The sequence below is a fragment of the Equus caballus genome, chromosome 3 (assembly GCF_041296265.1).
Source record: "Equus caballus isolate H_3958 breed thoroughbred chromosome 3, TB-T2T, whole genome shotgun sequence".
Taxonomy (NCBI): domain Eukaryota; kingdom Metazoa; phylum Chordata; class Mammalia; order Perissodactyla; family Equidae; genus Equus; species Equus caballus.
The window spans coordinates 94,366,704-94,393,802 of NC_091686.1; the positions used below are offsets into that span (position 1 = coordinate 94,366,704).

The 27,099-nt window shown below is 41.2% G+C and overlaps 1 protein-coding gene across 5 annotated transcripts; it reads left to right on the forward strand.

Annotated features, from left to right (window-relative positions):
* The first annotated feature begins 412 nt into the window (after positions 1 to 412).
* Positions 413 to 10,376, forward strand: TLR10 (toll like receptor 10). 5 transcript variants are annotated; one of them, XM_005608830.4, is made up of 4 exons: positions 413 to 548; positions 5,600 to 5,679; positions 5,823 to 5,922; positions 7,314 to 10,376. In XM_005608830.4, exon 4 carries the CDS (start codon positions 7,376 to 7,378, stop codon positions 9,809 to 9,811), a length of 2,436 nt encoding a protein of 811 aa, XP_005608887.2. In that variant the 5' UTR covers positions 413 to 548; positions 5,600 to 5,679; positions 5,823 to 5,922; positions 7,314 to 7,375; the 3' UTR covers positions 9,812 to 10,376. The 5 variants fall into 5 exon arrangements, with proteins under 5 accessions (XP_005608887.2, XP_014594184.2, XP_014594183.2 ...); XM_014738698.3 differs by lacking the exon at positions 5,823 to 5,922; XM_014738697.3 differs by lacking the exon at positions 5,600 to 5,679 and having other exon boundaries at positions 432 to 548.
* Positions 10,377 to 27,099: the final 16,723 nt, after the last annotated feature.

The following is a 27,099-nucleotide window of genomic DNA, read 5'->3' on the forward strand; positions in this document are numbered from 1 at the left end:
TATATACACAACGGAATATTATTCAGTCTTAAAATGTAAGGAAATTGATACATACTACAAAATGGAAGAATCTTGAAAATACCACGCTACATGAAATAATCCAGTTACCAAAGGACAATTACTGTATGATTCCACTTACATGAGGTACCTAGAGTACTCAAATTTATAGAGACAGAGTCGAACAGTGGTTACCACGAGCTGAGGGGAGGGGGGAATGAAATGAATGAGATGATGAAAAAGTTCTGGAGATGGAGAGTGGTGATGGTTGCACAGCAATGTGAATGTACTTAATGCCACTGAACGGTACACTTAAAAAATTGTTAAAGTGGAAAATTTTGTGTTTTGTGTATTTTACTGCAATTTTTTGAAAAGTCCTGTAAGACTACAATGAATCTATGCAACATGTAATGCCGGCAGCATGCAGTAGAGGGCAAAGGAGCTTAAGCTTCACAGAAACGCTTGATTCAAACTCTCCTGCAGCCAGTTCTGGCCGTGCCAACCAGTCATCCACACCTGCAGCTCTGCCGGAGCCGGTGCGATCTCGGCGGGTAAGAACTGTTATCTTTGTTTTTGTGACCTCGTGAAGAAGAAATAAGGGTTCCCTGGGTCTTTTCTAAAGAAGAGATGGAACTCATGTGGATGGGAGGAAAGCGGCCTTATTCAGTTTTAGAATTTATAATTTTGCCTATATTAATCTAAAGATTAATGATTAGTGAGTGGCCTTGAGGCTATTGATCCGAGGAGCGGTGTTGCAGGCGCTGGACGGTTTGCGTTTCCTTTCGCTGGTTATCGATTAAACCTGGTCAGTCCTTCTACCCAGGGTGGATGGTCCTAGGCATTGTGGTGAGTTTTCTCTAGCTTTTGTTTTCCAAAATGCATGTTAACAACATCTGATGGATGAGCTCTTTGGCTACTTAAAACAAACGTTGCTCCTTTACCAGTTTTTAAAGTTCTGCATTTGTGTGGTCTGTCTAAAAGTTGGGGCACATCTGATCTTAATTTTGTATAATGTAGTCCTTTCTCAGCTTCCTTTAAAAGTCAAAAGTGGCCAAAGATGGTCACGTGTCTGCTGTAGAGCAGAGAATGATTAGCATTTGATTTCTAGAAGAGCTTTCTCACAGACTGCATAAACTGAGCTATCAATTAGAATTGTGTCCACTTTCTGAGTTTTATTTCAATTCTCACGAACTTATAACTCTCTTAAGAATGCATGTAGGCAAAGCCTCTCATACTTTGTGACATCTATCAGAGTGTCCCACAGCAGCTGCTTACCACTTTGGAGAAAGGCACATGGGTGAGAAGGGAAGAGGAGGCCACCATGGCAGCTAGTCCTGCCAATGGAATCAACCTTGGAAATCACATCCTAAGCTACTTCATTCAGGGTTTGAAACACCTTCAATCTGGGTTCTGGAAAGGACCGGATAGGTCTGGGTTCAAATTCATACTCTATCACTTATTCACTGGGTCACGTTAGGCAAGTCACTTAACTCCTGGGCTTTAACCCCTCCATTTGTAAAATAGGGATAAAAATATCCACCATTTCACTGAGTTGTTGAGAGAATTGAACAAGATAATGTATGGAAAGCACGTAGCTCCATACTAAGCAGATAGGAAACACTCAAAAAAGGTCAGTCATTCTTACTCTTATGTTGCAAAGATCATTCAACATTCAATAGATTTTTAAGTCCTTTCTGTTTTTTTTCACCATTGGAAGAGTTGGATGATTAAGCATTCTTTGGCCAGTTACCAATAGTCATTCATGGTGTTTTTTGACTTGGATTTTTAAATCACAAGCTATTAAGGAAAGTCATTCTCTGCTTTTTGTCTGCTCTCAGCATAGTAGTAATAGTACTGGGAATGTGATAATAATATATAACATTTATTAAATGCATCTTCCATCAAAAGTTCAAGTCCTCCTTTTGAAAATGTTTTAATGAAATGTCACAATGCAGATACATTGCCTGAGAGATAATGTCTTTTTGCTTTATTATATTAAGAGAAGTTCAAGAAGAGTTAGGGCCTCTCCCGTCGTTAGCATAAGTTCCAGATGAGGTTGTGGTATTAGGCAGTGAGAAAAGGTGGGTAAATATAGAAGCTAGACATCTCAACTCAGTTGATTCCAGATAAAGCAAATGGGATAGATTCTGCTGCATTTTTCAGATCTAGGAGCTTAAAGTAAGTTTCTAAGAATTGAGGTACTCTGTGAGAAAATGTTAAGAACAACTTTGTCAGCTTAAGGACTATAACTGCCAGTGTCCTGCCAAGCCATATTGGAGCCTGAGACAAAAGGAAAAATCAGTGATACTCATCCTGTTTTTATGACAAATTTTGATATTTCATTCATCTTGGATTTTGCATTAATTTTAACTTTTAAAAATATTTCATTAAAACATTATTTATCTTGATTACTGAGTTTCTTGACACCCCTTATAATTTGTGCCTGAAATCACCCTAGTCTTGGCCCTGACAACTGCTACCATTTGTGATATGCTAGGCATAATGACAAGTGATTTATATACATTATCTCTTTTATTCCTCTGCACAAAACCCATTTTACAGATGAGAAAATGGAACCTTTCAGCAGTTAAATAAATGACCTAAGTTAATACAGCCAGTGAGTGGCTAAGATTAGACTTGAAACAGATTTATTAATCCCTACACTAAACTCATTCTCTAACCATCATGCACGGCACCATATCAGGAATTCACAAGATGAATTCATTTGTTCAAAACATATTTTTGAGAGCATGTTAGTTACCACCTTGTGCTAAGGAATAAAATTGAAATCATTCATTCATTCATATACATTAAAAAAGTATTTACTGAGCATGTGCTATGTGACAGGCACTATTTTATGTGCTGGGGATAAAAAACTGAACAAGATCATCAGCTCCCTTCTCTCATGGGCATGAGAAGTGGAGGAGATAGTCAATAAATAAATGAACAAAACATTAGGATAGTGGTAAGTGCTCTGTTTTGTAGAGAAATAAAATAAGGTGATATGAACTAGTAGCAAGCTGGCCACTTTAGATTAGGTGGTCAAGTCAGGTCTCTTAGAGGAGATAAACTTTTAAGTCAAGATCTAAATGACGGAAGATCCAGATGAGGAAGGATTGGGAGAGGAGCATTCCAAGCAGAGGAAAAAGCTAGTGCAATGTCCCTAAGGTCAGAGCAAGTGTGGTGTGGTCAAGGAAAAAGAAGGGCAGTATGAATGAAGTGTGGAGGGCCAGAAGAAGAGGAATGTGAAGTGAGATCCCAGAAGGAAGCAAGAGCAGCTTGTGGAGGTGTTGTCATCCAGTATGAGAAGTTTGGGTTTTATCGTAAGTGTAATAATACATTAGTTGGGACATAAGCTGGCTTATATAACAAGTGACCCCTAAATACAGTGGCTTAAAGAAGATAACGCTCAATGTAATGGCTCAATCCATGCCAGAGCTTGTAAGTAATGATATAAAACCTAAATTGAGTGGTATTGCATTTGCATTTGGGTGGCATTACAGTTTCCTGGACTGTGTATTAGGAAACTTTGAAGAATCAATATGACTCAGTGAGATATAATTTCATTGTGATTAATGTATTGTAACATATTTTGAAAATAGATTTACCTTGACTCATCATAGAGAGACAAGATAGCATAGTGGCTGGGAGCCCAGGCTGCGGACTCACCATGTATTAATTTTGTGACTGTGAGGCAGTTACTTGACCTCCTTAACCACAACTTTTCATATCTGTAAAGGGTGAATAATGATAGCACTTACCTTACAAAGTGGTTGTTGTAAGGATCACTCCATGTCAAGTTAGTATTACTTAGCCCAATGAATGGTAGTTGTTGTTACCCAAAAAGGCAGCAAGTGGCCACTGCCTTATTTGTGTGATAGAGTCAGTATGGAGGGGAGATGCCATCCGACATGCTGAGTTGATATAAACATGTAAATTCATCAAACAGAACAAATGACTCAGGTCATCTTAAATGTGGGTAATGGATTAGAATCATGGTACTGGTAACAAATTAATTTTGCTGGATTCCAGAAATCTGGAAAATTACCATGGACGTAAAGCTGCATCAAAGAGGCTCTCTTTTTGTTTGATTTGTTCTTATTTTGATATTGGATGCTGTATCCAATGTTATATAAAAAGGATGTGACCAAGAAAGTACTACCTGGGGTGGATTGGAGGGAATATCTTGGTGGAAAGTGAACGCCCTAGGCCAGGTCCAGGCTACTATCTCCTCAATCCCATCCCACAGAATGCCTTTCCTGACCCTCTTCCACTGAGTGTGAAATGGACAAGGAACACCAAAATCAGTTTTCTCTCCACAGTTGTGTCACAGATGGTTGAGCATTTCTGTGTCCATTTTCCTGTTTTCTATGAAACAGTTTTATAAAGTATTTTCATTTTTAAGTTATTTTGGGAAATAGCCACGTTTTCTAGAATTTCTTCATTTCAATAACAACAACAACAAAAACCCAAACTTGGTCAGATTCTACAGAAAGAAAAATCCAGATGAGAGTGAGGACTTATTCCAGGTGTCTTTTTGTCTTAGTTCTGCTAGTTTGTCCCCTCACCATGCCTGCATGGGTGCATGGGTGCACGTGTGCATGCGCACACACACACAGCTTCTCAGATCAACAGGAAGCATGAACAGTACCAAGAAGTCTCGCTATACCATGTTTTCCCTGCAGAGTATGCCTTTTGTTCCTCCTGCTTGTCTACGGGAGTGACCAGTCTGTGGGACATTGAGGTCAATGTGTATTGGACACATGCCGGTAGAAGCAGGAAAGCCCTCATCACTGCTGATCACCTTTCCTTGGTGTTTTCAGAGTGCCTGGTGTGGGAGGACATGAAGTTGCTGAGTTTATTAATTCAATATTAGAATCTAGCCACTTCTCGCCACCTCCCCCACTACCTTCTTTCTTGCATGAGTTGCCCTATAGTGTCCCAGGGAGTCTTCCTTGCCAGCCTTGCACTCTTCCAGTTATTTCCACCCAACAAGCAGAGGAGTCTTTAGATGTACGTCAGAATCTGCCAGTCCTTTATTCTAAATCCTCCACTGGTTTCTTATTTCAACCAGAGGAAATTCCTGAGTCCTCATAACATCTGATGTCTTCAGTCCACTTCCCCAACTTCTCTCGAGTCATTGCTTACATTTTCCGAGCATGCTCCCACATCAGGTCTTTGAACGTGTACCCGCTGTTCTCTCTCTGCAGAATACTCTTTCTCCAGACAAGATGACTTGCTCCCTCCCTCCCTTTAGATCTCTGCATGAAGGTCACTGTGTCAGAGAGGCCTTTGGGACCACCCTATGCAAAAGATCACTCCCCAGTTCCTCTGTCCCGCTTATCTTAGCTATTCTTCTTTCTAGCCCTCATCACCACCTAACATATAAATTTATTATTTTCTTTATTGTCTCTCTTTTCTTACGCTTTACTAGAATGTAAGCTGTGTAGGAACAGCTTAGGAACAGAAATTCCGTCTGTTCTACTCACCGCTATATCCCCTGTGCCTAGAAAAGTTCCTGGCAGAGTCGGTACTTAATAAATATCTTGAATAATGAATATTGTGATAATCTTAGTTCTCCAACCATCTCTTCTGTGTCTAGTCAAACAACTTGGAGCCTGGCTCTTCTCTCAAAGTCCTCAGAATTCTGCACCCATGAGTTTCCTCATCTGTAAAATGCAGGTAATAGTACTTCCCTCACAGAGTTTTGGGAGAAATAAATGAGATGATATATATGAAGGGGTAATATATATCTTGGCACCCAGAAAGCCTCCAAGGAAACTCCAGTGGAAACTGGTTTTGTCATTATTACTATTATTTGGCAGTGATCCAGATTGCTTTTGCCACCAACCTGAAGACCTATGGAGGCATAAGGACAGGAACCATCATGTTTGTTTCTATGTTTTGGACCTTCCACACGTATGGGTAAGTGTTGTTGAAAGTGAGATATTAGCTCAAGGGACTCTCTATGTCCACAAATACAAAAGTTGAGGAACAACTCCATGACATTAATTCAGAGGTCCACAGGGTCGGTGTTAAATTATTCCTTTCTTTGAGAACTTATGTCTACACAAAAGCCTGCACGCAGATGTTTATAGCAGCTTGACTCATAGTTGCCAAAACTTTGAAGTGACCAAGATATCCTTTAATAGGTGAATGGATAAATAAACCGTGGTACATCTAGACAATGGAATATTATTCAGTGCTAAAAAGAAATGAGCTGTCAAGCCATGAAAAGACATAGAGGAACTTTAAATGCATATTACTAAGTGAAAGAAGCCAATCTGAAAAAGCTACATTCTGTATGATTCCAACTATATGACATTCTGGAAAAGACAAAACCATGGAGACAATAAAAAGATCAGTGGTTGACAGCGGTTGTTGGGGATGAGGAGGAGGATGAGTAGGTGTAGCACAGAGGGTTTTTAGGGCAATGAAAATACTCTGTATGATACCGTAGTGATGGACACACATCATTGTACATTTGTCCAAACCCATAGAATGTACAACATCAAGAGTGAACTGTAATGTAAACAACGGCTTTGGGTGATTATGATGTGTCAATGTAGGTCCATCAATTGTAACAAATGTACCACTCAGGTGGAGGATGTTGATAACAGAATCTGTGAATGTGGGCAGATACAGCAGATATGGAAAATCTCTGTAACTTCCCTTAATTTTGCTGTGAACCTTAAACTGCTCTAAAAAAAAGAAAAAATAATAATTAATCTAAAAAATTCAGAAAGTTAAGCACACTCTGCTTTGGCAGCCTGGGTTTAGTTCCCAGGTGTAGAACCACACCACTTCTCTGTCAGTAGCCACACTGTGGTGGCAGCTCACATAGAAGAACTTGCAACTAAAATATACAACTATGTACTGAGTCTTTGGGGAGAAAAAGAAAAGAGGAAGATTGGAAACAGATGTTAGCTCAGTGCAAATCTTTGCCAGCAAAAGAAAAAAAAAATTACTTTCAAATTTCCTAAAGCTTTCAGGCTACCCAAAGGAGATGTGAAGGAGGGTGTTGAGTATGACCTGGCAGTGAAGTTCCTAAGTTGAACTGAGGCACTTCTGCCAACTATTATATTTCTCCCTTCTGGGAATCCTGACTTGCCTCAGAGAGGGGAATATGGCACAGTTACTGATTTGGAAATTTATTACCCAATCTCTGAGATCAAGTCAAAGACTCAGTACGTAGTTTGAGACCCTATTCCAAACTCTTGGTGAATAGAGTCAGATGTTGGAATTTTTAAAAAATAAAAACCCTACAGGATTTAACAAATCACATAACCACTTGACATTACATGCTGTCTTTCTAGGATTTTGAACTCCCCTTCATCATTCACATGAGGAAACCAGCAATAAAATCCTTGGAATTACAATGAGACACATCAGAAGCATTTATGTATTTTGTTGTATTGTTATGTCAGCATGTGGCTGGGCTTCAAAGCTGCCAGAAGAAAGAGAATTGACAACCAACTGCTCCAATATGTCTCTAAGAAAGGTTCCTGTGGACTTGACGCCAACCACCACCACCCTGGATTTATCCTACAACCTCCTTTCTCAACTCCAGAGTTCAGATTTTCATTCTGTCTCTGAACTGAAAGTTTTGATTCTATGCCATAACAGAATCCAAGAACTGGATATCAAGACCTTTGAATTCAACAAGGAGTTAAGATATTTAGATTTGTCTTACAACAGACTGAAGATTGTAACTTGGTATTCACTGGCAGGTCTCAGACATTTAGATCTTTCTTTCAATGACTTTGACACCATGCCTATCTCTGAGGAGACTGGCAACATGTCACACCTGGAAATCCTAGGTTTGAGTGGGGCAAAAATTCAAAAATCAGATTTCCAGAAAATTGCCCATTTACATCTAAATACTGTCTTCTTAGGATTGAGAACTCTTTCTCATTATGAAGAAGGTAGCTTGCCCATCTTAAACACAACAAAACTTCACATCGTTTTACCAATGAACACAAATTTTTGGGTTCTTTTGCGTGATGGAATCAAGACTTCAAAAATATTAGAAATGACAAATGTAGATGGCAAAAGCCAATTTGCAAGCTATGAAACTCAACAAAATCTTATTTTAGAGAATGCCAAGACATCTATTCTGTTACTTAATAAGGTTGATTTACTCTGGGATGACCTCCTCCTTATCTTCCAATTTGTTTGGCATACATCAGTGGAATACTTCCACATCCAAAATGTGACTTTTGGAGGTAAGGTTTATCTTGACCACAATTCATTTAACTACTCAAATACTGTAATGAGAGCTATAAAATTGGAGCATGTACATTACAGAGTTTTTTACATTCCACAAGAGAGAGTCTACTTGCTTTTTACCAAAATGGGTATAGAAAACCTGACAATATCAGATGCACAAATGCCACATATGGTGTTCCCGACTTGTCCTTCAAAATTCCAATATTTAAATTTTGCTAATAATATCTTAACAGATGACCTGTTTAAAAGATCTATCCACTTGCCTCATTTGAAAACTCTCATTTTGAAAGGCAATAAATTGGAGACACTTTCCTTAGTGAGTTGCTTTGCTAACAACACATCCTTGAAGCACTTAGATCTGAGCCAAAATCTGTTACAACATGAAAATGATGAAAATTGCTGGTGGCCAGAAACCTTGATCACTATGAACCTGTCATCCAATAAATTTGCTGATTCTGTTTTCAGGTGCTTGCCCCAAAGTATTCAAATACTTGACCTGAATAATAACAAAATTCAAACTGTCCCTAAAGAGATGATTCATCTGAAGTCTTTGCGAGAGCTAAATCTTGCATTTAATTTTCTAACTGATCTTCCTGGGTGCAGTCATTTCAGAAGACTCTCAATTCTGAACATTGAAATGAACTTAATTCTCAGCCCATCTCTGGATTTTTTTCAGAGCTGCCAGGAAGTTAAGACTCTAAATGCAGGAAGAAATCCATTTCGGTGTACTTGTGAATTAAGAGATTTCATTCAGCTTGAAAAATATTCAGAGGGCATGATGGTTGGATGGTCAGATTCATACATCTGTGAGTACCCTTTAAGTCTAAAGGGGACTCAGTTAAAGGATGTTCACCTTCCTGAACTATCTTGCAACACAGCTCTATTGATTGTCACCATTGTGGTTGTCATGCTCATTTTGGGGATGGCTGCAACTTTCTGCTGCCTCCACTTTGACTTGCCCTGGTATCTTAGGATGCTACATCAATGGACACAGACATGGCACAGGGTTAGGAAGGCAACCCAAGGACAACTCAAGAGAAATGTCCAATTCCATGTGTTTATTTCATATAGTGAACGTGATTCCGCCTGGGTGAAGCATGAATTGATCCCCAATCTAGAGAAAGAAGATGGTTCTGTGTTAATTTGCCTTCATGAGGGAAACTTTGACCCTGGCAACAGCATTACTGAAAATATCATAAACCACACTGAGAAAAGCTATAAAATCATCTTAGTTTTGTCTCCAGACTTTGTTCAGAGTGAGTGGTACCGTTATGAACTCGACTTTACCCATCACAGTCTCTGTCATGAAAATTCTAATTACATAATTCTTATTTTACTAGAACCCATTCCACTCTACTGCATTCCTACCAGGTATCCTAAGCTGAAAGCTCTCATGGAAAAGAAAGCATACTTGGAATGGCCCAAGGATAGGCGTAAATGTAGACTTTTTTGGGCAAATCTTCGAGCTGCTATTCATGTTAATTTAGTAGAAACCAGAGAGACGTCTGAACTACAGACATTCATAGAGCTGAATGAAGAGTCTCAAGGGTCTGCAATTTCTCTGATAAGAACAGACTGCCTGTAAAACCCTCCCCTCCTCTAGGGAAATTGAGGTCTACATACACTGTTACGATATAAATTAATACAATCTTTATGGTGGCAATTTAGCAATATCTATTAAAACAAAAAACAATTGTTCCTTTATGTCAGTTCCTTGAAGGATTTCTAAGAATGTATCCTATAGAAACACAAGTTTGCAAAGGTTTGTGTAAAAAGGTGTTCATCCCAGCATTGTTTATAATCATGAAAAATAAACAGCTCAAGTATCCACAAAATAAGGATTGATTCAATAAATTATAGTACCTTAATGCAATAGAATATTACACAGCCACTAAAAAGAATGAGGTAGTTATATATTTACTGGTATGAAGAGAATTATATTAATATATTGGTTTATACACTAAAATAAAAGTCTAAAGGAATCCATACCAGTACATTGGCATAGTAACAGTGGCTTGGGTCTGGGAGGTAAGATTATAGGGAGCATTTGGTTTCTATGTTGTACATTTCTATGATGTTGGACGTGCCTAGAATGAATCTGTATTTCTTTTGCAAGTAGATAAAACAATAAAGATAATTGTTAAAGCCTATGTATCCTACTCATTTTGCTTGATTCTTCCCCTCTAGTCTCACAGATCGTAGAAAGAGAACACTCTCTCCTGAATTTTGGAAAATTACATTTCAAAAACAAACATCATGTTACTTCCCTGATTAGAAAAATTTCTGTGGCTCACCCACATGACAAAGGAAGAAAATTTCATGCTTGTTTAAGATCTGACACCAATCTTCTGTGACCTCCTCTCATCCTATCATTGAGCCCTATCAAGTTATTGTCCATTTCCCGAACATTCAATCTTCTTTCATGCCCCCAGACCCTAGAATTTGGCATTGTGCCTGCCTGTAATATCTTTCCTGCCTTGGTTTGTTCAGGAAATCTTTCAGATCCTTCAAGGCATAATCCAAATGTCAATTCTTCTTTGAAACCTTCCTCACTTCTTCCCCTAAGCATGTTGCTCCTTGATTCTCCCTAACACTGTGGACATATCTCTATTACAAAATTGATTAAATATGTTTTTAAAGTTTCCCTTTCCCACTAGACTATGAACGCCTCAAAGGCTAGGATAGACTTCCCTCTGCCTTTGTATGAGTAGCAATTTGCTCAGTCCCTGGTTCAGAGAAGGTGTTCAATGAGTGGATGTTGTGTTTGCTAGAGGAACTTCGCTAGTAGGGACTCAACTGGCTTCAGGAAAGGTAATGGAATTTGGAGGCAAAATTCTGAGAAGCTGGAGAGGAAGAGCAGAAGTAGGTTAAAGTCAAGTGAGAAGAAAGAGAATCTAGAATTGAAGGATTCCTGAGTACACCTTGCATCATGTGAAAGTGCCAATATTTGATTGCTCTTGACCTACAAAAACATCTATTTCATCTCATTTAATCTAATAAAACTGATAACCTAAGCAGGGTATGATTGGGTTCAGCATCTATTTTATTTCCATATAGTTTTGTTCTTATGAATTCCTCATACTAGTGGTCATTTGAAAAATCGTACTCAAGATGGTCAATCTGAGAGTATACGGAGAGGGTTGGGTGTCTATTTAGAAGTGAGGTTGTGCTACCATTTGGTCGGTGACCAGTCTACTCGGAGGAGTTAGAGTTCAGCAACTTTGAGGCTGAGTGTCTCTCTTCCTCCTCCCTGGTGAGCCCACAGCCTGTTTTGGTAGAAGGGGGAAACCACAGTAGAGTGAGGGCAGAGAACGGTGAGAACACCTTTCCTCCCAGGCTCTCAGTAGCTGGGCTGCTGATCTTAGTGTGACTCATGGCTTCTGGAGGAGTCAGACAGAAACTGTACAAGGATTTTGGAAATCTTGAGGAAATCTTGAGTCTCTCAGTGCAAGACTCTTACTTCTAAAGATTACTAATTGGGAACTTACAAAGAAAGTAACATTAGCCCTAAAGTCACCAGGATTTAGTTACTCCATGGTAAAATTCTCAGTTTAGGAATACAGTTTTAAAAATAGATATAATTTATTACAACTTAGTAAATAACACATTAGGCCTAGCTCTCAGCAACTGTTGTTTCAGCAGCTGGACAACCTTTAAATCTAATCTATCAGACCACTGCATTGTTCCTGTCTCAGCAACTTCCATACCATCCAAAATTTCCTAATATGCTTGGTTTGACTGTTTCGGCTCCTGGTAAGAGAAAAGTAATTTTACATGAGTTTAACATTGGGGCTTGAGATACAAGTAGGACCTAGCCTAATGCAACCCTGATGATATACTTCTACCTAAGAAATTTCAGATTTCAGCAAATGACCCACTTTCCTGCATCGTGATGTTGATGGGAAAGAGAGCACACACACAGGCTGTGTGCTTTAAGAGATGCCAGTGTAAGAACTCTGCTTGTGTTTTGAAAACAACTCTAGGTGAACTTGCAAGTTTCTTTTTATTTCTCCGCCATTTGCCAACCTGGAGCTTCTTCCCTTTTTTTTTCCTAAGGAGACTGAGCTCTGTATCGATGTGGTTGGAGTCTGTCTGTGGACTCCTTAAGCGGCCTTCACAATCTCCATGCATCTCTGCAGATAAGTGGCAATGTTTTCTGGATGTCAACAGTCTGGTGTTGACAATGGTCCACATTTTCTAAACGTGGCAAAGAGGGCTGTACTGAAATGGGGTCATAATCCTCAAATTCAAGTAGTTTGGGAGGAGAAGTGACGAGGTTTAAATCTAACTCATGGCAAACGTTCCCTAAGGTCCAACTCTTTCATCTATTTTAGTGAACCGCTCAAGAAAAGCACAGACTAGGAATATCTAAACTGAATGAGAATTTAGAGTTTCTCAAGCATAACTCTCACTTTCAAACAGGGAAATTGAGGCTTTAGAATTTTAAATAACTCACCCAAGCTGGAGATCAAACATTAGTCTTTTAACTCCGAGATAATGTTCTTCCTTCCAATCCACAACAAGGTGGCTTTTATGTTTTGCATTTGATTTTATTATCTGGACCCTTTCATTTCTGTTCTCAAGATCAGAGCTCTGGATTAGGCCCTTTGCATATCCTGCCTATACTCCCATAATCATTTCAGATCTAGACCCTGTCTGTAGTCTCTCCCTACTGCCAAAGCATCCTGTATTTGCCCCCTGATTCACATCCCTGAAACAACATTCTTGTTCTATCCGTAACTCACTACGGAGGCTGCTCCTCAGATTAGCCACCTTTTGTCCCCAACGCAGAACGTGTTCTCTATGTAACGGATGAAGAATGATTGAGAGCATGGTTTCCCCTGGAGGTTTTGAGGACAACTTCATCACTGGTACCCTGCAGGGGATGCTTCCCACAATCCCTGAGCTCAGTTTTCACCTGATGTGTTGTGACACATGGTGTGCTCTTGGTATTGATCTCAGCCCTTTACAGGGCTCCTTGAACGATCACTTGAGGAAAGGGGTCTGATAGCGCGTTTTGAAGTCCCCGAAGGTGGCAAGCACAGTGAACAACCCCTGACTGTGGAGTAGGAGGTGGTCTACAGCTAGACATCTATTTTAACAGCCAGCTGTGATACATTGCTCCCCTTCACACACAAGGGGCCATGCAGATGCTGGCATATGTTGTGTTCCAGTTGTCCAAGGACAAAGATGCAGCCATGGGTGGGGTTATTCAGGGTGAGGGTTAGGGAGGTTGGGTGGGACCTCCTGGCCAGCACAACTCCAAATACCAACTACAAATCTCTCCCTTCACAATGAGAGGTACTTGTCTTTAGAATGTGTCTTGTTAGTGGTGTCCAAGCTGACTCAGTGATAAATACTAACGATGCATGCATATTCTAAAAATTACTTTGAAATATTTGAATGAAAATCCAGTGGAGTGGATTCTAAATCCATTCACATTTTTCCAAAACATGTCAATATTACCCTTTCCCTGCAAATCTTTGCTCCAATCACATTTCCAGTGAAGACTTCCTGAACGACCTCGTTGAAAATGGCAGCACTCATTATCCACCTTCCCTGCTTTTTATTTTTCCATAGCATTTGCCACCTTCTAAACTACCATCTCATTTTTCTATTTATGTAGCTTATTCTCTGTCTTCCCGTACTAGATTGCAAACTCCTTTAGAGCAGACATTTTGTCTGTTTTGCTCACAGATGTTGTCTCCACCTTGGCCTGGAACAGTGCCTGGCACATAGCTACTCTCCAAATTTTCCTGAAGGAAACATAGTTTGTGGACCTGCTATTGATTGGCCTCTTCTGTTCTTCTGATGCTGCCCATGTCAGTGTCAGTGCTTATTGTTGTAAATCAGAGGTATAGATTTTACTCATCAGGAAGCATTCTTTACCTTCAATAGTGTATTTTTGCTTACATTTTCTGGGACCTGCCATCACTGGGTTGTCTCCCCTCACACTCCACCTTTGGCTCTTCTCTTTACTTCTTCTTATTGGGATCTTCTTGATCTCAGGGGTTTGCCGTGGGCAGCCCTTGCACTATTTCAGAGTCTGCAGATTCTATAAATCACCACAAAAGGGGTTTATGGGTTTCCCCCACTGCTGCCCCTATTCTTGTTGCTGTATTAGCCTTTCAAGAGGAGAAGGGGAAGTTCTGGCCCAATAAGGCCTCTGCCACTTGCCTTTGCCTCAGTCTTCTTTCCCCTCCCCTATCCTCAGCTCTATGGATAGTCTTCCTTGAATTTTCTAAGTTCATCTTAGGGCCTGGTACTGCCAAGACTGGCAGTATTCTCTAAGTGGGATGTTCCTGGCCCAGACCCAGACCCACATGGACCCTGGTCTTCATTTGTCCTCTTTGAGATGCTTTCTGACCCTCCTCCTTGCACATACAGTCAAACCATATATCCCGAGGAGCTCTGGAACTCGCACCTATGGGGTCCTCTCAGAGACCAGCGGTTTGGCCCCCATTTGAGGTAGAGAGCCTGGCAAGCAGATCACTCCTGCTGGCTGAAGCAGTGTGGGGTCACCCAAGACTGGAGCACCAGCATGGTGCTGACACTGATTTAGGGCGACTCTCACAATGAACACAGGACAACTTCAGGGGTCTGGGCTACCAAGTTTTTACCACCAACCCTTGGGTTTGAGCTACCAGTGTGGGGAGAGCCTGTGTCCATCTGTGTTTTCAGTGTGGTGCCACCTCCTGTCTACAGCACCTGAGGATGGCAGGCATGGTGGCAGATGATCTTTACCCTGTGCTCCCCCTCATCCCCCAGCCTCTAGCACCCAGGATGAGAATCGCCATTGCTGGAGGCTCTGAGCCATGTGTTAGGTAGTCCTTCGAGAATGATTCTCAAGACTGAACACCAATGGGCTTTCAGTCAATGTCCTCTCTTGCCTCCCATTGATGTGGTGACATAATGCTCTCTCTGTCTTAAGCCACACTGAGGAGGGAAGGACATATCTTGTGGGAGTGGAAATGTGCCTCTCTCTTCATGCATGAACCCCTCACCTGCCCTCCCCACTGTGGTTGTGTGTGGAAGGGAAGAGTTCAGTCAACATCGAAACAGCTCCCATTCTAGGAATGCAGTGATTACCACCTCAAGAGTCCAAGAGATGACACGGCTAGAAGATGCCTAGTTCTATGTATACACCATAAAATTCTGAATGGTAAACTTAGAACCAGAAAACAATTATTGGGTCCCATCTTCCTGCATACTTTGGGGAAGACTTGCATCAATGAAACACAGTACTAACCTTTAAGAGAGTCACTGGATGGAAGTGTGGATGGATGACGAAGCATCATGAGCAGCAACATAACCAACATTACTGACATGCTGTTAGGGAGCTGAGGAGGCAAGAAGATCTATACTGTTTAATGTCAACAGGTGCTGAAGAGCCATCTCCTTACAATTAACTACAGCACTGCTAACATTTGCTGCTGGTGGATGATATAAAATTAACCAGGAACAGTGCATTGGGCAATAAAATGCCCGAAGAGATGGTCCCTGGATTTGAACAGCAAGAGATGGTGGTTGGACCCTACAAAGAATCTTCCATTCACCAACTGGACAGTAAACAAGACATAAGTAACTCTTCTCTACCCACCTCCATTAATAGGTCACTATACCTAACATGGGTGCATACATTGTGAAACATTTTAAAATCAGATTATTTATATAGACAGAAGCCCTGCACTGCAAGCAATCTTTTCTCTGCACACCCTGGAGGTATCTCTGAGAAAGACAGTATCCTGCTTTATGCGGCCAGGAGGTATATTGTTTATTTCTTGGCGGCACAACGACTTGTTTTCGTTTCAGAGTAAGTAAGTCACCGGCAGCAGAACAGTGTTTGCTTCGAGTGCTAATGGATGATGTGGTGAAATCCAGTGGTGAGACTTACGGGTCCAACAGAATGGAACAGGCAAACGCTAGAACCACATTAAGGTTTTTGGAAGTTCCTCTTATGGTTTTATAAAAAACTGAAAGGGGAAGAGGCATTTCTTATTTTATGTCATGATGTGTTAAAGCACCACATTATTAAGTTCTGTTCCCCCACTAGAGGAAGTTAGATCCTTTGTTGTGCTCTGGAACTTTCTAAACCTAAGGACCTGCAGTGTTTAACTTCCTGGCAGCAGTACGTTTGTGACCCTGGGAAAAAAATAGGCCAGAGAAAGATGCTGGAGGAAGCTATACCAGGTTATCTTTAATGGTCCATTGAGACTAATATCTTCTTTTGGTTCCTGGACTCACTAGCCCTGGGGAGATCCAGAGACTCATCAGCCCTCAACCTCCTCCTCGTTCTTTTATTTCTGGAAAAGAGTTGAATCAGTCTCCATGATGCTATCTATAATATTCTAGCCTTGTGTGTGACAATACAAATTGCTAACTCTTCTTGAGGTTTACGGGTGACGGCCTCTGTTCTAAGGATGTCATAAGTTATATTTGTTAATTCTTATAGACCTAAGAATTAAAACTTATCCTTATTCTCATTTAACAGATAAAGTATTGAAGGTACCACAAAGTTAAGGTTTCATGGCTAGTAAATGACAGAAATCCAAGACATTCTAATTAAAAAGCCTGCTTTCATATCTACTCTGCTTTCCTAACTTCCCAGAGCTTAGTCACTAACTCTTGGCTTCTTTCATATTTATAGTCACCCTGGAAATACTTGTTCCTGCTAGACCCTAGTGTTGGATGGAGGTATCTTGTTGCTTAACAGCAATTCTCATCATTTAGTGTGTAACCCAAATGCTACCAGTACTCACCTTTGTAGCCTGTGGCTACAAAGAAGGGACATCAAAATGAACCACCTCAAATTCTTATCCTTGTTCCCATCTGCTTAAGCAGGTCTCTGGCCCTCCTGCAAAGGTCCCTGTGAGTATTTCTATGAGTCCCAAGAAGCCTAGCTTGTGTTCACACACCACACCATCAGCTACACTCACTATCTGGTGCCATCATCATCTACTGTGCCCTAGCCAACTCAGGTGGCTAGACCTGGGGTCTCTCAAAGTCCTTGAAAGAGCCCTTCACTATGGACATTGCTGAATGAAGATTCCTTCTAGACAACGCTAATGTCCTTGCTAAGGATGCTTTCTCCTGATAATCCCAAAGCCATTTATTCTTGAGGTGAGGAGCTATGCAGAATTCCTTGTGGTGGTACCTTCAGGATCTCTCTCCTCAAAACTGGCTGTCAACGTCTCGGCATTCCAAAGCTGCCGTGTTGGGATCCAGAGGCTCAGAGAGTCCCTGGTGAAATCCCCTTGTTCAGCACTCACTCCCACACTTCACGGGAGCTCCAAACCAGTCCAGGGGGGCATGGAGCATGAAACAGCACCCCATCCTTCCCCTGTCTTTATTCCTCCCCACCTTTCCTTTTCAACCCCCAAAATACTCTTCCCTCCTCCTACCTATGCATATCGCTTGGTGCGTATACATGGAGAGTGAACCTCACCCAACTGCCAAATGTCTGTTCCCAGTTGGGGTTCAGCTAAGACTCTGCTACATATTCTATGCAAGTTGGACGAGGAGGTTTGCCCCATAAGGAGGCCCAGGAGAGGACGGAGAGGGAGAAATTAACTCCATTGTCAGAATCTTAGAAAAACCTTAAAGCAAACATCTTAGCTTTCACAGGCAGGAAGCTGGACTAATAGAAAAATAATAGAACTAATAGAAACAAACAATGATTTTGTTTTTAATTTCTAAATCCCTCTGTCTTAAAACTCAGCTTCAGGCCCAAGAATAAAAAAGACAAAATGATATAGGACCATCATTAAAAAGGAAAAACCAAACCAAGTAAAAAAAGAAAAAGAAAAAGACCAAGAGAAAAAGAAACAGCAGGAGCCGCCGTAAGGCAACTTCTCATTTTGCGGTGTGCATCTACGCTTACAGCAAGGGCCCCGGAGAAGCCGAACGCCCAGAGCTGGGGTTAAACGCAGTTTCACTTCGTCGGTTGGTCCCTCATTGGCCCTTCCGGCTTCGGAAAGCAGAAGTTCATGACATGAAAATAGATCCCATTGTGCATGCAAGAGCAACGCCATCAGCAAAGCATCTCTTCCTATTAGACCACTTCTTCAATTCTCAGGTTGCCTCTTTGCAACCCATTTATACGGACTTTATTAGAAACCCTGATTAGGCTTTTGCGGGAAGCTATGGAGTGTTTGCTGAAGCATTTGGCCACTTAGTGTTTTGTAAATTCTGCAATAAATTGCTTAATGAGCCCTCGTGTCAGGGAAAGAATGTACCGTGAGAACCATTCTGACCTCCGCAGCTCACCTTGACCGGGGGCACCTGCCACATCACATTCTTCAGACGGCGGAACTGCAAGCGACTCGTGTGTGGGATTGGAATGTTACAAGAAAGCTGCCCTGGTTTTCTTTTGTTGTTCCCCACTATTCTTCTTCCCCTTCACTACCTCCGAAAGGCGTAGAATGGGGACGCTTTTCGGATTTACTTAATTCTTACTCCTGCCCCAAATCAGACACAACTGAAAACACACTTGGAAACCATGGAAAATTACTGAAAGCTAGAGGACCTTGCTGCGTCACCTGAAAGCCTGTTAGAAATGGAGAATTTCAGGCTCCATCCCAGATCGACTGAATCAGAATCTGCATTTTCACTACATTCCCGGATGCTTCCTCTGCACAGCAAGGTTTGAGAAGCACTGGGAAAGAAAGCGTTAATAATGAGCTGCGGTCTCGCCCCCAGGGGCGGGGCCCTTGTGTGAAATTTGGGGTTACAGCGACACCTTGTGGTTGTGATAGTAGTTGCTGTTGAGCTTTCCGGCGGGCAAGCTACGTGTGACACAACAGCTGTTAGTGTATTTGTCAGTCCCTGGAGGAAACAGAGGCCCTGACAGTTGTCCTAGTGCCCACAGGTCTCCGAGTTCGGCCTTTCTCCTCCACGCTGCCAGTTGAGGAGATATGGGCCCTCTTCCAATGACGCCTTCTGCTTGAGCTTAGAACGGCTTATAGGCTTAGTCATTTTGTGCCTTAGAAACAGCAGGATTAACAGAGCTCAAGGAATTTCTTGCCTCTTCACAAGATTTTTCATAAAATTCATAAAGTCATTAAAATACAAGAGGCGCAAAAGACCCTTTTGGCAACCCTCTAGAGGAGTGGTCCCCACCTTTTAAGTATGAAGATCACCTTATGATAATGGTTGATATTTATTGAACATTTACTTTGTTTCAAGCACTGTTCTAAGCGCCTGGATGCCTTTAGTCACTTCAACCTCGAAACAGTTCAGTGAAGAAGGTACTACATTATCTCTGTTTTGTAGATCTCAGGCTGACAGTAATTTTGTTTGTAGTATTTGTTGGCTGAGAAAAATCTATACTAACAAGAAACCATGTAGTAGTAACTCTTGAAATGTAGTAACTCTTGAAAATGAATTTGCATTGAATTAAACCCAATAGCTTCTATACGATTTGTAGAAGCATGTATATATATCTTGGGAAGAGTAGTACAGGTGTCTGTGATGCGATATCTACCCATCCCTCAGGGTGTTTGAGGCATATATCGACTTGGGGCCTCTGGCCATAGCTCCAAGGATCTCCAAAGGGTTCATAGCCCACAGTCTGGGAGCCCCCATGGGGAAGCACACGCCAAATGCTTTAATGATGCTCTACCATACATTCCTGAACACGCCTGATTTCATCTGGTCTCTGATGACCAGAGGATCAGGCTGGCCTTGGCCTTGGACGGCAGACTTTGGTGGAGTAGCAAATGAGGAAACTGACTTCAGAGAAGTTGCCCATGATTGTACTTCTAGCTTGAAAACCTGTGCATAGAAACAAACAGAGCCCACAGCCTGTTTCCAACCCTCTGTTCTCCAACCTATACACCCCAGGAAGAATGATTTTCCTAAAACATGGTTCTGTTTGGGTTATTCCCCAACTCAAAATTACCTCCACCCAGCTGGTTATGTGAGGTAATGCTCGTTCTGATCACCTTGGTTTTCAAAGCAAAATCTTACACCAGCCAACCTGCTTGTTGCCACTCCCTTCCTGCCCTCTGTGCTCCATCTAGACCATTCCTCTTGTCCTCTGTGTTGCCATTGGAGAATGAGGGCCTCAGAGGAGACCCCTAGAGGCTAAGGTGACCCTCCCTGGGAAGTATTGCCGTGGTTAAGTCACTTAGAATGCAGGGTTAGGTCCTACTCAGACACAGAAAAACAACTGTGGCAAGTAACAGAGTTAGACAGGCTGCTCTCAAGACCAAGCATGAGTTGCTTTGAAAAGTATAGTTACCAAGTTGACCAGGTAAGTTCACATGCTGGTGGGTATTCTGTTTTACAAGCCCTCACGGGAAGAAATAGTCCTGAGTATGGGTAAGGCAGGGATCCAATTTTGAGTTTTTGCCAATGGCTGACCAATTACCTTAGCATTGTTTTTTGAATAATTTGTCCCATTCGAACTGATCTGTAAAGCCACTTCTGCCATATATCAAATTTCCATAAATGCAGGAGTGTCGTTCTGGACTCTATTGTTTCATTATTCTGTTCATCAACCTCTGTGCTGACACTGCACTTCTCCATTATTTGCTCTTTAATGTTCATTTAGAATCAGTTTGTCAAGTTCCATGTACACACACTAAAAGTACCGACCAATATTTTGTTTGGAATTTCTTTGAATTAAAGATTAATATGGGGAGAAAAAACGTCTTCAAGATAATGAATTTTCCTCTCATGAATATGAACTCTCCTCTTCTTTGGGTCATCTTTAATTATATTCCACAAAATTTTACAATTTTCTTTTTCGAGCATCCACATCATTTGTGAGATTTCTTCCTAGATAATCTTATTTTTATGCTATTATAAATAACATAAATGTGATCTTTAAAAAAATTATATCTTTTAACTATTTTTGGCAGTGTATAGAACATAATTAATTTTTGTATCTTGATCTCAAAGCCAGCAATCTGTATCATACTAGCTAACATTTATAGAATCCTCGCCATGTCCCGGGCACTGTTCTAAGTATTTTGTGTGTATGGAATTCATTCGATCTCACAATGACTCTGTGAAAGAGCTAGCATTATTATAACTGTTTATAGATGAGGGAACTGAAGTGCAGGGAGGTTATGTAAATTGTCCAACATGCAGGGCTATAACCACAACACCGTATTCGCCTCTTAACCTTGTTAAGCTCTTGCATTAATTCTAATAATTTGCATGTCAATTCTCTTAGGTTTTCCACGTAAACAACAAAAACAGTAAAGTAAGTACTTTAAAAGGCAACTAGCAAGCACTTGGTTATGCCCTATTAAAGCAGTGCACGGGGTGTGTGTGTGTTGGGAGGAGGAACTTTATGAAGAGCAGCATTCTCAAAGTGAACGGAATTCGCCAGACCCTTGGGACTGCTGGTATACTTCCCGAGGAGCAAGGAATTCCAGGCATTGCAGCACTAGCCAAGTCAGGACATCCTCCCAGAGGCCCGCAGGCTCCAGGGAGGCCTGAATAGGGAAAGAGGCCCAGGGCCAAGCCCAACAGAGGGTGTCAAATGACAGGCCTGCCCCTTACCACTCTCCACCTCCAGATTTGGGCTGAATCAAAGGGCCATTCAGACCCCTCCTTTTCACAGACGGAGGCCACTGGGTCCATCCCCCGAGGCTGAATCACAGCAATCCCACGGGCTTCTGCTCCAAACAGGCTTGCGTTGGAAACCACAATATGCTTGGCTCTGGTTTTACACACAGTGCTTTCCTGGTGCTGCAAAAAGAAGGAATTAGAAGAATGAAAGTGAGAGGTCTTGAGGGACAGGGAATTCTTTTTCCAGTCTAGTGAGTGAGGTTAATAAGTAGAAAAATAAAACTACTCTCCATGAAGGGTCTTTGGAAGGGTTACCAGGCCATGATAATTAAAAGCAAATTAAAAGGCTCTATCATTCATTCGGCCGCAGTCGCCTCTCACAGCCCTGAGGGAACTGAGTGTACAGCAGGGCATCCAGGAGCGGGAGAGAGGAGGAGGAGGGGGAGGGGGGAGCATGAAGGGCTGTGTTTTCTCAGACGTGGGGTGGTAATGTTAAGAAGTAGGATACCCGCCTGTGTTTCAATCTGTGGCATCCCAAAGGCTAATTCATGAATTAGGGAATTGACTGAATGATCATCTTCCAAAACCCTGCTGCAAATTGGACGTTTGTTCACGCATTTCGAAGGAATATTTTCTAGTGCTTGGCGAAGTGTGGAGAAAAACAAGCCACCCTCGGGTTTGGGTCACGTCGAGTGAGTCACTTGAATCTCTCTGGTCTCCGTTTCCTCTCTGTCAAATGAAGGTGCAACTAGATCAGTTCTTTCCAAACAGTGGCCTCCTGAGTCCTCGCTGAAGCGTGGAATAGGTAGAGGAAGGGAAATGGAGATATTTGAGCCATTTAGCCCATGTCTGTTTCTGTCATCTTTGACCTCAGACCATTTTCAACACAACGTGGTGGAGCACTTCATTCTCACGAGCCTGTTTCTGTGACGTGCTAACTCTGTCAGCAATTCCAGGTGACCCCAGAGGTCAGAGCCACTGCCTCTGTGCTGGTTTGGCCACGTTGTAGGGGGTGTGGAAGGTTCCTGCCAGCATCATGTCTTTCTCAAGGAGACTGAGGAAGATTTGTGGTGACACATATGGGTGGTGAGTACCCACAGGTTCTGTGCTGCTGGCTTCGGGAGGTAGCCCTGTGGCCTGTGTTGCAGTGGGATCCCGCAGATCTACATCTGTATTTTCACAAATGCAGGTGAGATTTTGCGTAAGATTCTGCGACAGTTTCCCTGTGAAACCTTTCTTGAGCTCCAAAGTTGGGTTATGATGCTTTTCCTATGTTTTCCAAAGCGCTCCGGTTATTCACTACCCTAGAACTTGAAATTGATAGCATTGTGGCCTGTCCACCCACTCTTCAAGTATCCTTTCTCTGGTCTTGAGGTCAGAAATCTTGGCTTTTCCTGAGGAATCCCCAGGACCTAGCGAAGTCCCTGCCGTACAAAGGTGATTGTATTTTTCAAAAATGCCAACAGCAGTATTTCCAGTTTCATGTGATCTTTCACAAACTGTCTGCTCCCCATCATGAGGCAGAATCTCTCTCCCCTCACCTGAGACCTGGGAGGCAGGCAGGGTGAACTCTGTGATGACCTGAATTAATAGAATGCTGCCCAGTGCGTGACTTCCAAGGCTAGATTATAAAAAGCAGTGAGTTTTCTGCCTGATACTCTCTCCCTTGGGACATTCATCCCTGAAACCAGCCACTAGGTTGTGAGGAAGCCTAAACTAAACCATGTGGAGACCAAATGACGTCCCCAGTCAACAGCCAGCTTCAACTGCCAGACAGATAAGCAAAGGAACCTTCAGATGCAAAGGAATCCTCCAGCCTTCAAGTCTTCTTGCTGAGACCTCAGACACTGTGGGGCAGAGACAAGACACCCCTGGTGTGCTGTGTCCAAATTCCTGACCCACAGAATCTGTGAGCAGAATAAACATTTCTACTGCATCACTAAATGTTGGAGTTTTTGTTATGAAGCCATAGTCATTGGAACAGTGGTCAACGACAAACACTAAACATATTAGTGAATGGTTGACTGTGAGTTCTATCAGACCCCTGGGCTCACCTAGAAGGTGGAAAAGAAGAGCTATTCTAGGAAATGAGTGGAACTGTATTTTGTTTCTCTAAAGTTTTAAGGCATAAATATCTATAAATATCTACTATATTATAGTAGAAAAGATTCATTTAAAAAATCAATGTCCTAGCAAGCCATGAAAAGAGATGAAGGAAACTCAAGTGCACATTTCTAAGTAAAAGAAGCCCTCAGAAAAAGCTATGGATTCTATGATTCCAACTATGTGACATTATGAAAACGGTGAACTATGGAGACAGTGAAAACTAGCAGTGGTTGCCAGGAGTTGGGGGGGAAGGGATGAATAGCAAGAGCACAGAGGACATGATAATGGTCGATACACATTATCATACATTTGTCCAAACCCATAGAATGCACAACACTAAGAGTGAACACTAATGTAAACTATGGGCTTTGGGTGATAACGATGTATCAGTGTTGGTTCATCAAATGTAACAAATGTTGATGGTGGGGGAGCCTGTGTTTGTGTGGGGACTGGGGTTTACATGGGAAATCTTTGCACTTTTGTTCAATTCTTTTTTCTTTCCACTCGATTTTGCTGTAAACCTAAAACTGCTCTAAAAAAATAAAGGCTGTTTTTTAAAAAAATAGTCATTTAAATATGGTTGTATTTGTCTAAGTGCCCAGGAGCTCTTCCTTTCCTCTCCCCAGCCTTCTCGCAAATAAACAAATTGTGCAATCATTGGTGGAATTTTTAGTGTTTGCATCACTGCTCTGGAGCCTGAGGGTAAAGTTGGACCATGTCCATCAGGGGTTCATTTACCTCGGGACTCCTTTCCTTCCTTCGTTCTTTGGTGGAGCGTGTTCTCTGGGAGCTGATGTGTTTCTAACATAATTTAAGGAGTCTTCTGTTTTCGCCTTGAGTGGCAGTGAAAAAACTTCAGCCTTAAAAGGCACAGAACTAAATGAATGCCTTAGGAGGAGATTAAAACAAGCACTCCAGGGCAGTTTGAATAATGAATTAAGCATTCATGATACTTCGTTTCTTTCTCTAGTATTTATAAATTAGCAACTGTTTTCCATAAAAATATCGGCGGGATCATCATCCTTAAAACTGACCAAAATAAAGGTGATGTTTAATTTTGTGTTTTAATTAAAACTAGATGTTATAATTGGGTTTTATTGTTACATCTATTTGTTTAATAGATTTCTCCTCAGAAAATAAAGCAAATGACCACATAGTTCCCAGAGTGATTATTTGGATGGAAGGTGATTGCACAGGGTTTTCCCAGCTTTAAAAACATTTGTAATGATGATTATTGATGTTTTTGGTTTAAGCTGTCTTTAATCTGATTTATGTGCATGTGTGTAGGTGCACACAGTTACTAAACATCTTGGAAGAAGAGTGGCCGTCAATCTATGCCACTGAGCTGCCCAGCTTCCATGAAGGGGGGAATTGATGGCAGTTTCTTTGGGCTGGGGATCTGCAGACAGGAAAATGTGTCGCCAGAAGCTGAGGCAGACAAGAGGAAAGTCTGAGAGCTGCTTTCTGTGAATTTTTCACATAGAAATGATTATAACAAGTAGATCCTTTTGCTAATTAAAAATAATTTATTATGAGTATGTGTTTATTAATTGTTTTTTTAACCTTATCAAAGTTTGACATGTACAAAGTTTAACAAGTCAGATGGTTTTCTAAGGCTTCTATTGAAAACCAGCAGTCCTTTTCCATCCCTGAGTTCATCTGCACAGGGGCGATTTGTTCTTTTTCTTAAAGCCGTTTCTTCTAGAGTTGTTCTATATTTCTAAATTATATGATTATACTGCTGTTTATAAGGTTGGTGTGTGAGCATCAAAAGGAATTAATTCAGAAAAAGCACTTGTAACAGTGCCTGGCACTGTTGTTATTATATTACCTTTTCAGTTTTAGTTATTATCTATTATCTTTCTGCTACATAAACATTATGTTTAGCTCTGTTACAATACTCTATTTACACATACCCCCCGCCACACACACACACACACATTTTTCCCCTTCCTACCATCTGGCCAATATTTTTCCATCATACATTTTTAAGATCAATGTTTAGTGTCTACATTATTAGGGCTTTGTAAATATCTATCGCTGAGCCACATAGAGTCTTAGGATTGTATTTTCTTTCTTGTTCAACTATTTGTTTTCACTGGAGTTTATAATTATTGTGGGTTTTTTTCTTGTTTATTTGTTTGCTTAGTTTTCTACATACCTCTACTTGAGTCATTCCCAAACCTTCCACCAGAAATGGAAATCTCCTCTCAATACGTTCTAATAGTGTAAATTTGCGGGTAAAGATATCCTTTCCGGAGCTCTCTCTCCTCCTGCTGCAGTGTGCACTGGCCGCTCTGTATGTCTGCTGCATAGCCGTCACCCTGGGATTTCCTTTTGTTATCAACCTCAACATTCCTTTCAGTTCTCCTCTGTGTTGGATCCTCTTTTTTTCTCTCCCACAGAATCCTCTTTCTTGCTTTACACTTTCATTTTAAATGAGCACGGCTTCTAGCAGCTGCCAGATCATGAATGTCTAAAAAATTATTTCACCTTCATACATGATCAATACTTGGGCTAGGTATAGAATTCCAAGTTGAAAATATTTTTCCCTTAGAAATTTGAAGGCATTGCTCTTCTAACTTCCAGTGCAGCCATGGGGACGTCTGATATTTTATCTTTAGAATGAGGCTTGTTAGTTCCTCTCTGGATGTGTTTAGAATCTTCTCTATCCTTGGAATTCCAAAATTTTTTGATGGTATGTCTTGGTGTGTGACTTTATATGCCCATTATGCAGGGGACTCAGTGAGGCCTCTCAATATGAAAACTCATATCCTTCAGTTCTCAAAAATTTTCTTGAATTATTTTTTGAGTAATTTTAATCCCTTCATTTTCTCTGTTCTCTTTCTGGAACTCCTATTTTATTTGAATCTCGTAATTTTGGTCTGGTCTACAAATTTTTAAATTTTCTCCTCTTATATTTTTCATCTCTGATGTTTCTTCTGCTTTCTGGAGTATTTCCCAAACTTTGTCTTCCAATCTTTCTATTGTATTTTGCGTGTCTGCTGTCATAGTTTTAATTTCCGAGAGCTCAGTTTTTGGTCTTTCCATGAGATTTTATATAGCCTCCTAATTTCTTTCTCTTTGTTTCTCCCTGAGCATATTAGATATAACTTTTTGAAGTTTTCTTCTGCTCCTCACATTATTTCTGTTTCTACCAAGCTCTTTAACAAAGCATTATTTGTTTTGATCTTAGTTTTCCTATCAGAAAGTTTTCTCAAATGTTTGGTCATTCTTAGCTCCCAT

Excerpts from the sequence above, each read along its gene's own strand:
- TLR10 (XM_005608830.4), top strand. The coding sequence starts at position 7,376 with ATGAGACACATCAGAAGCATTTATGTATTTTGTTGTATTGTTATGTCA.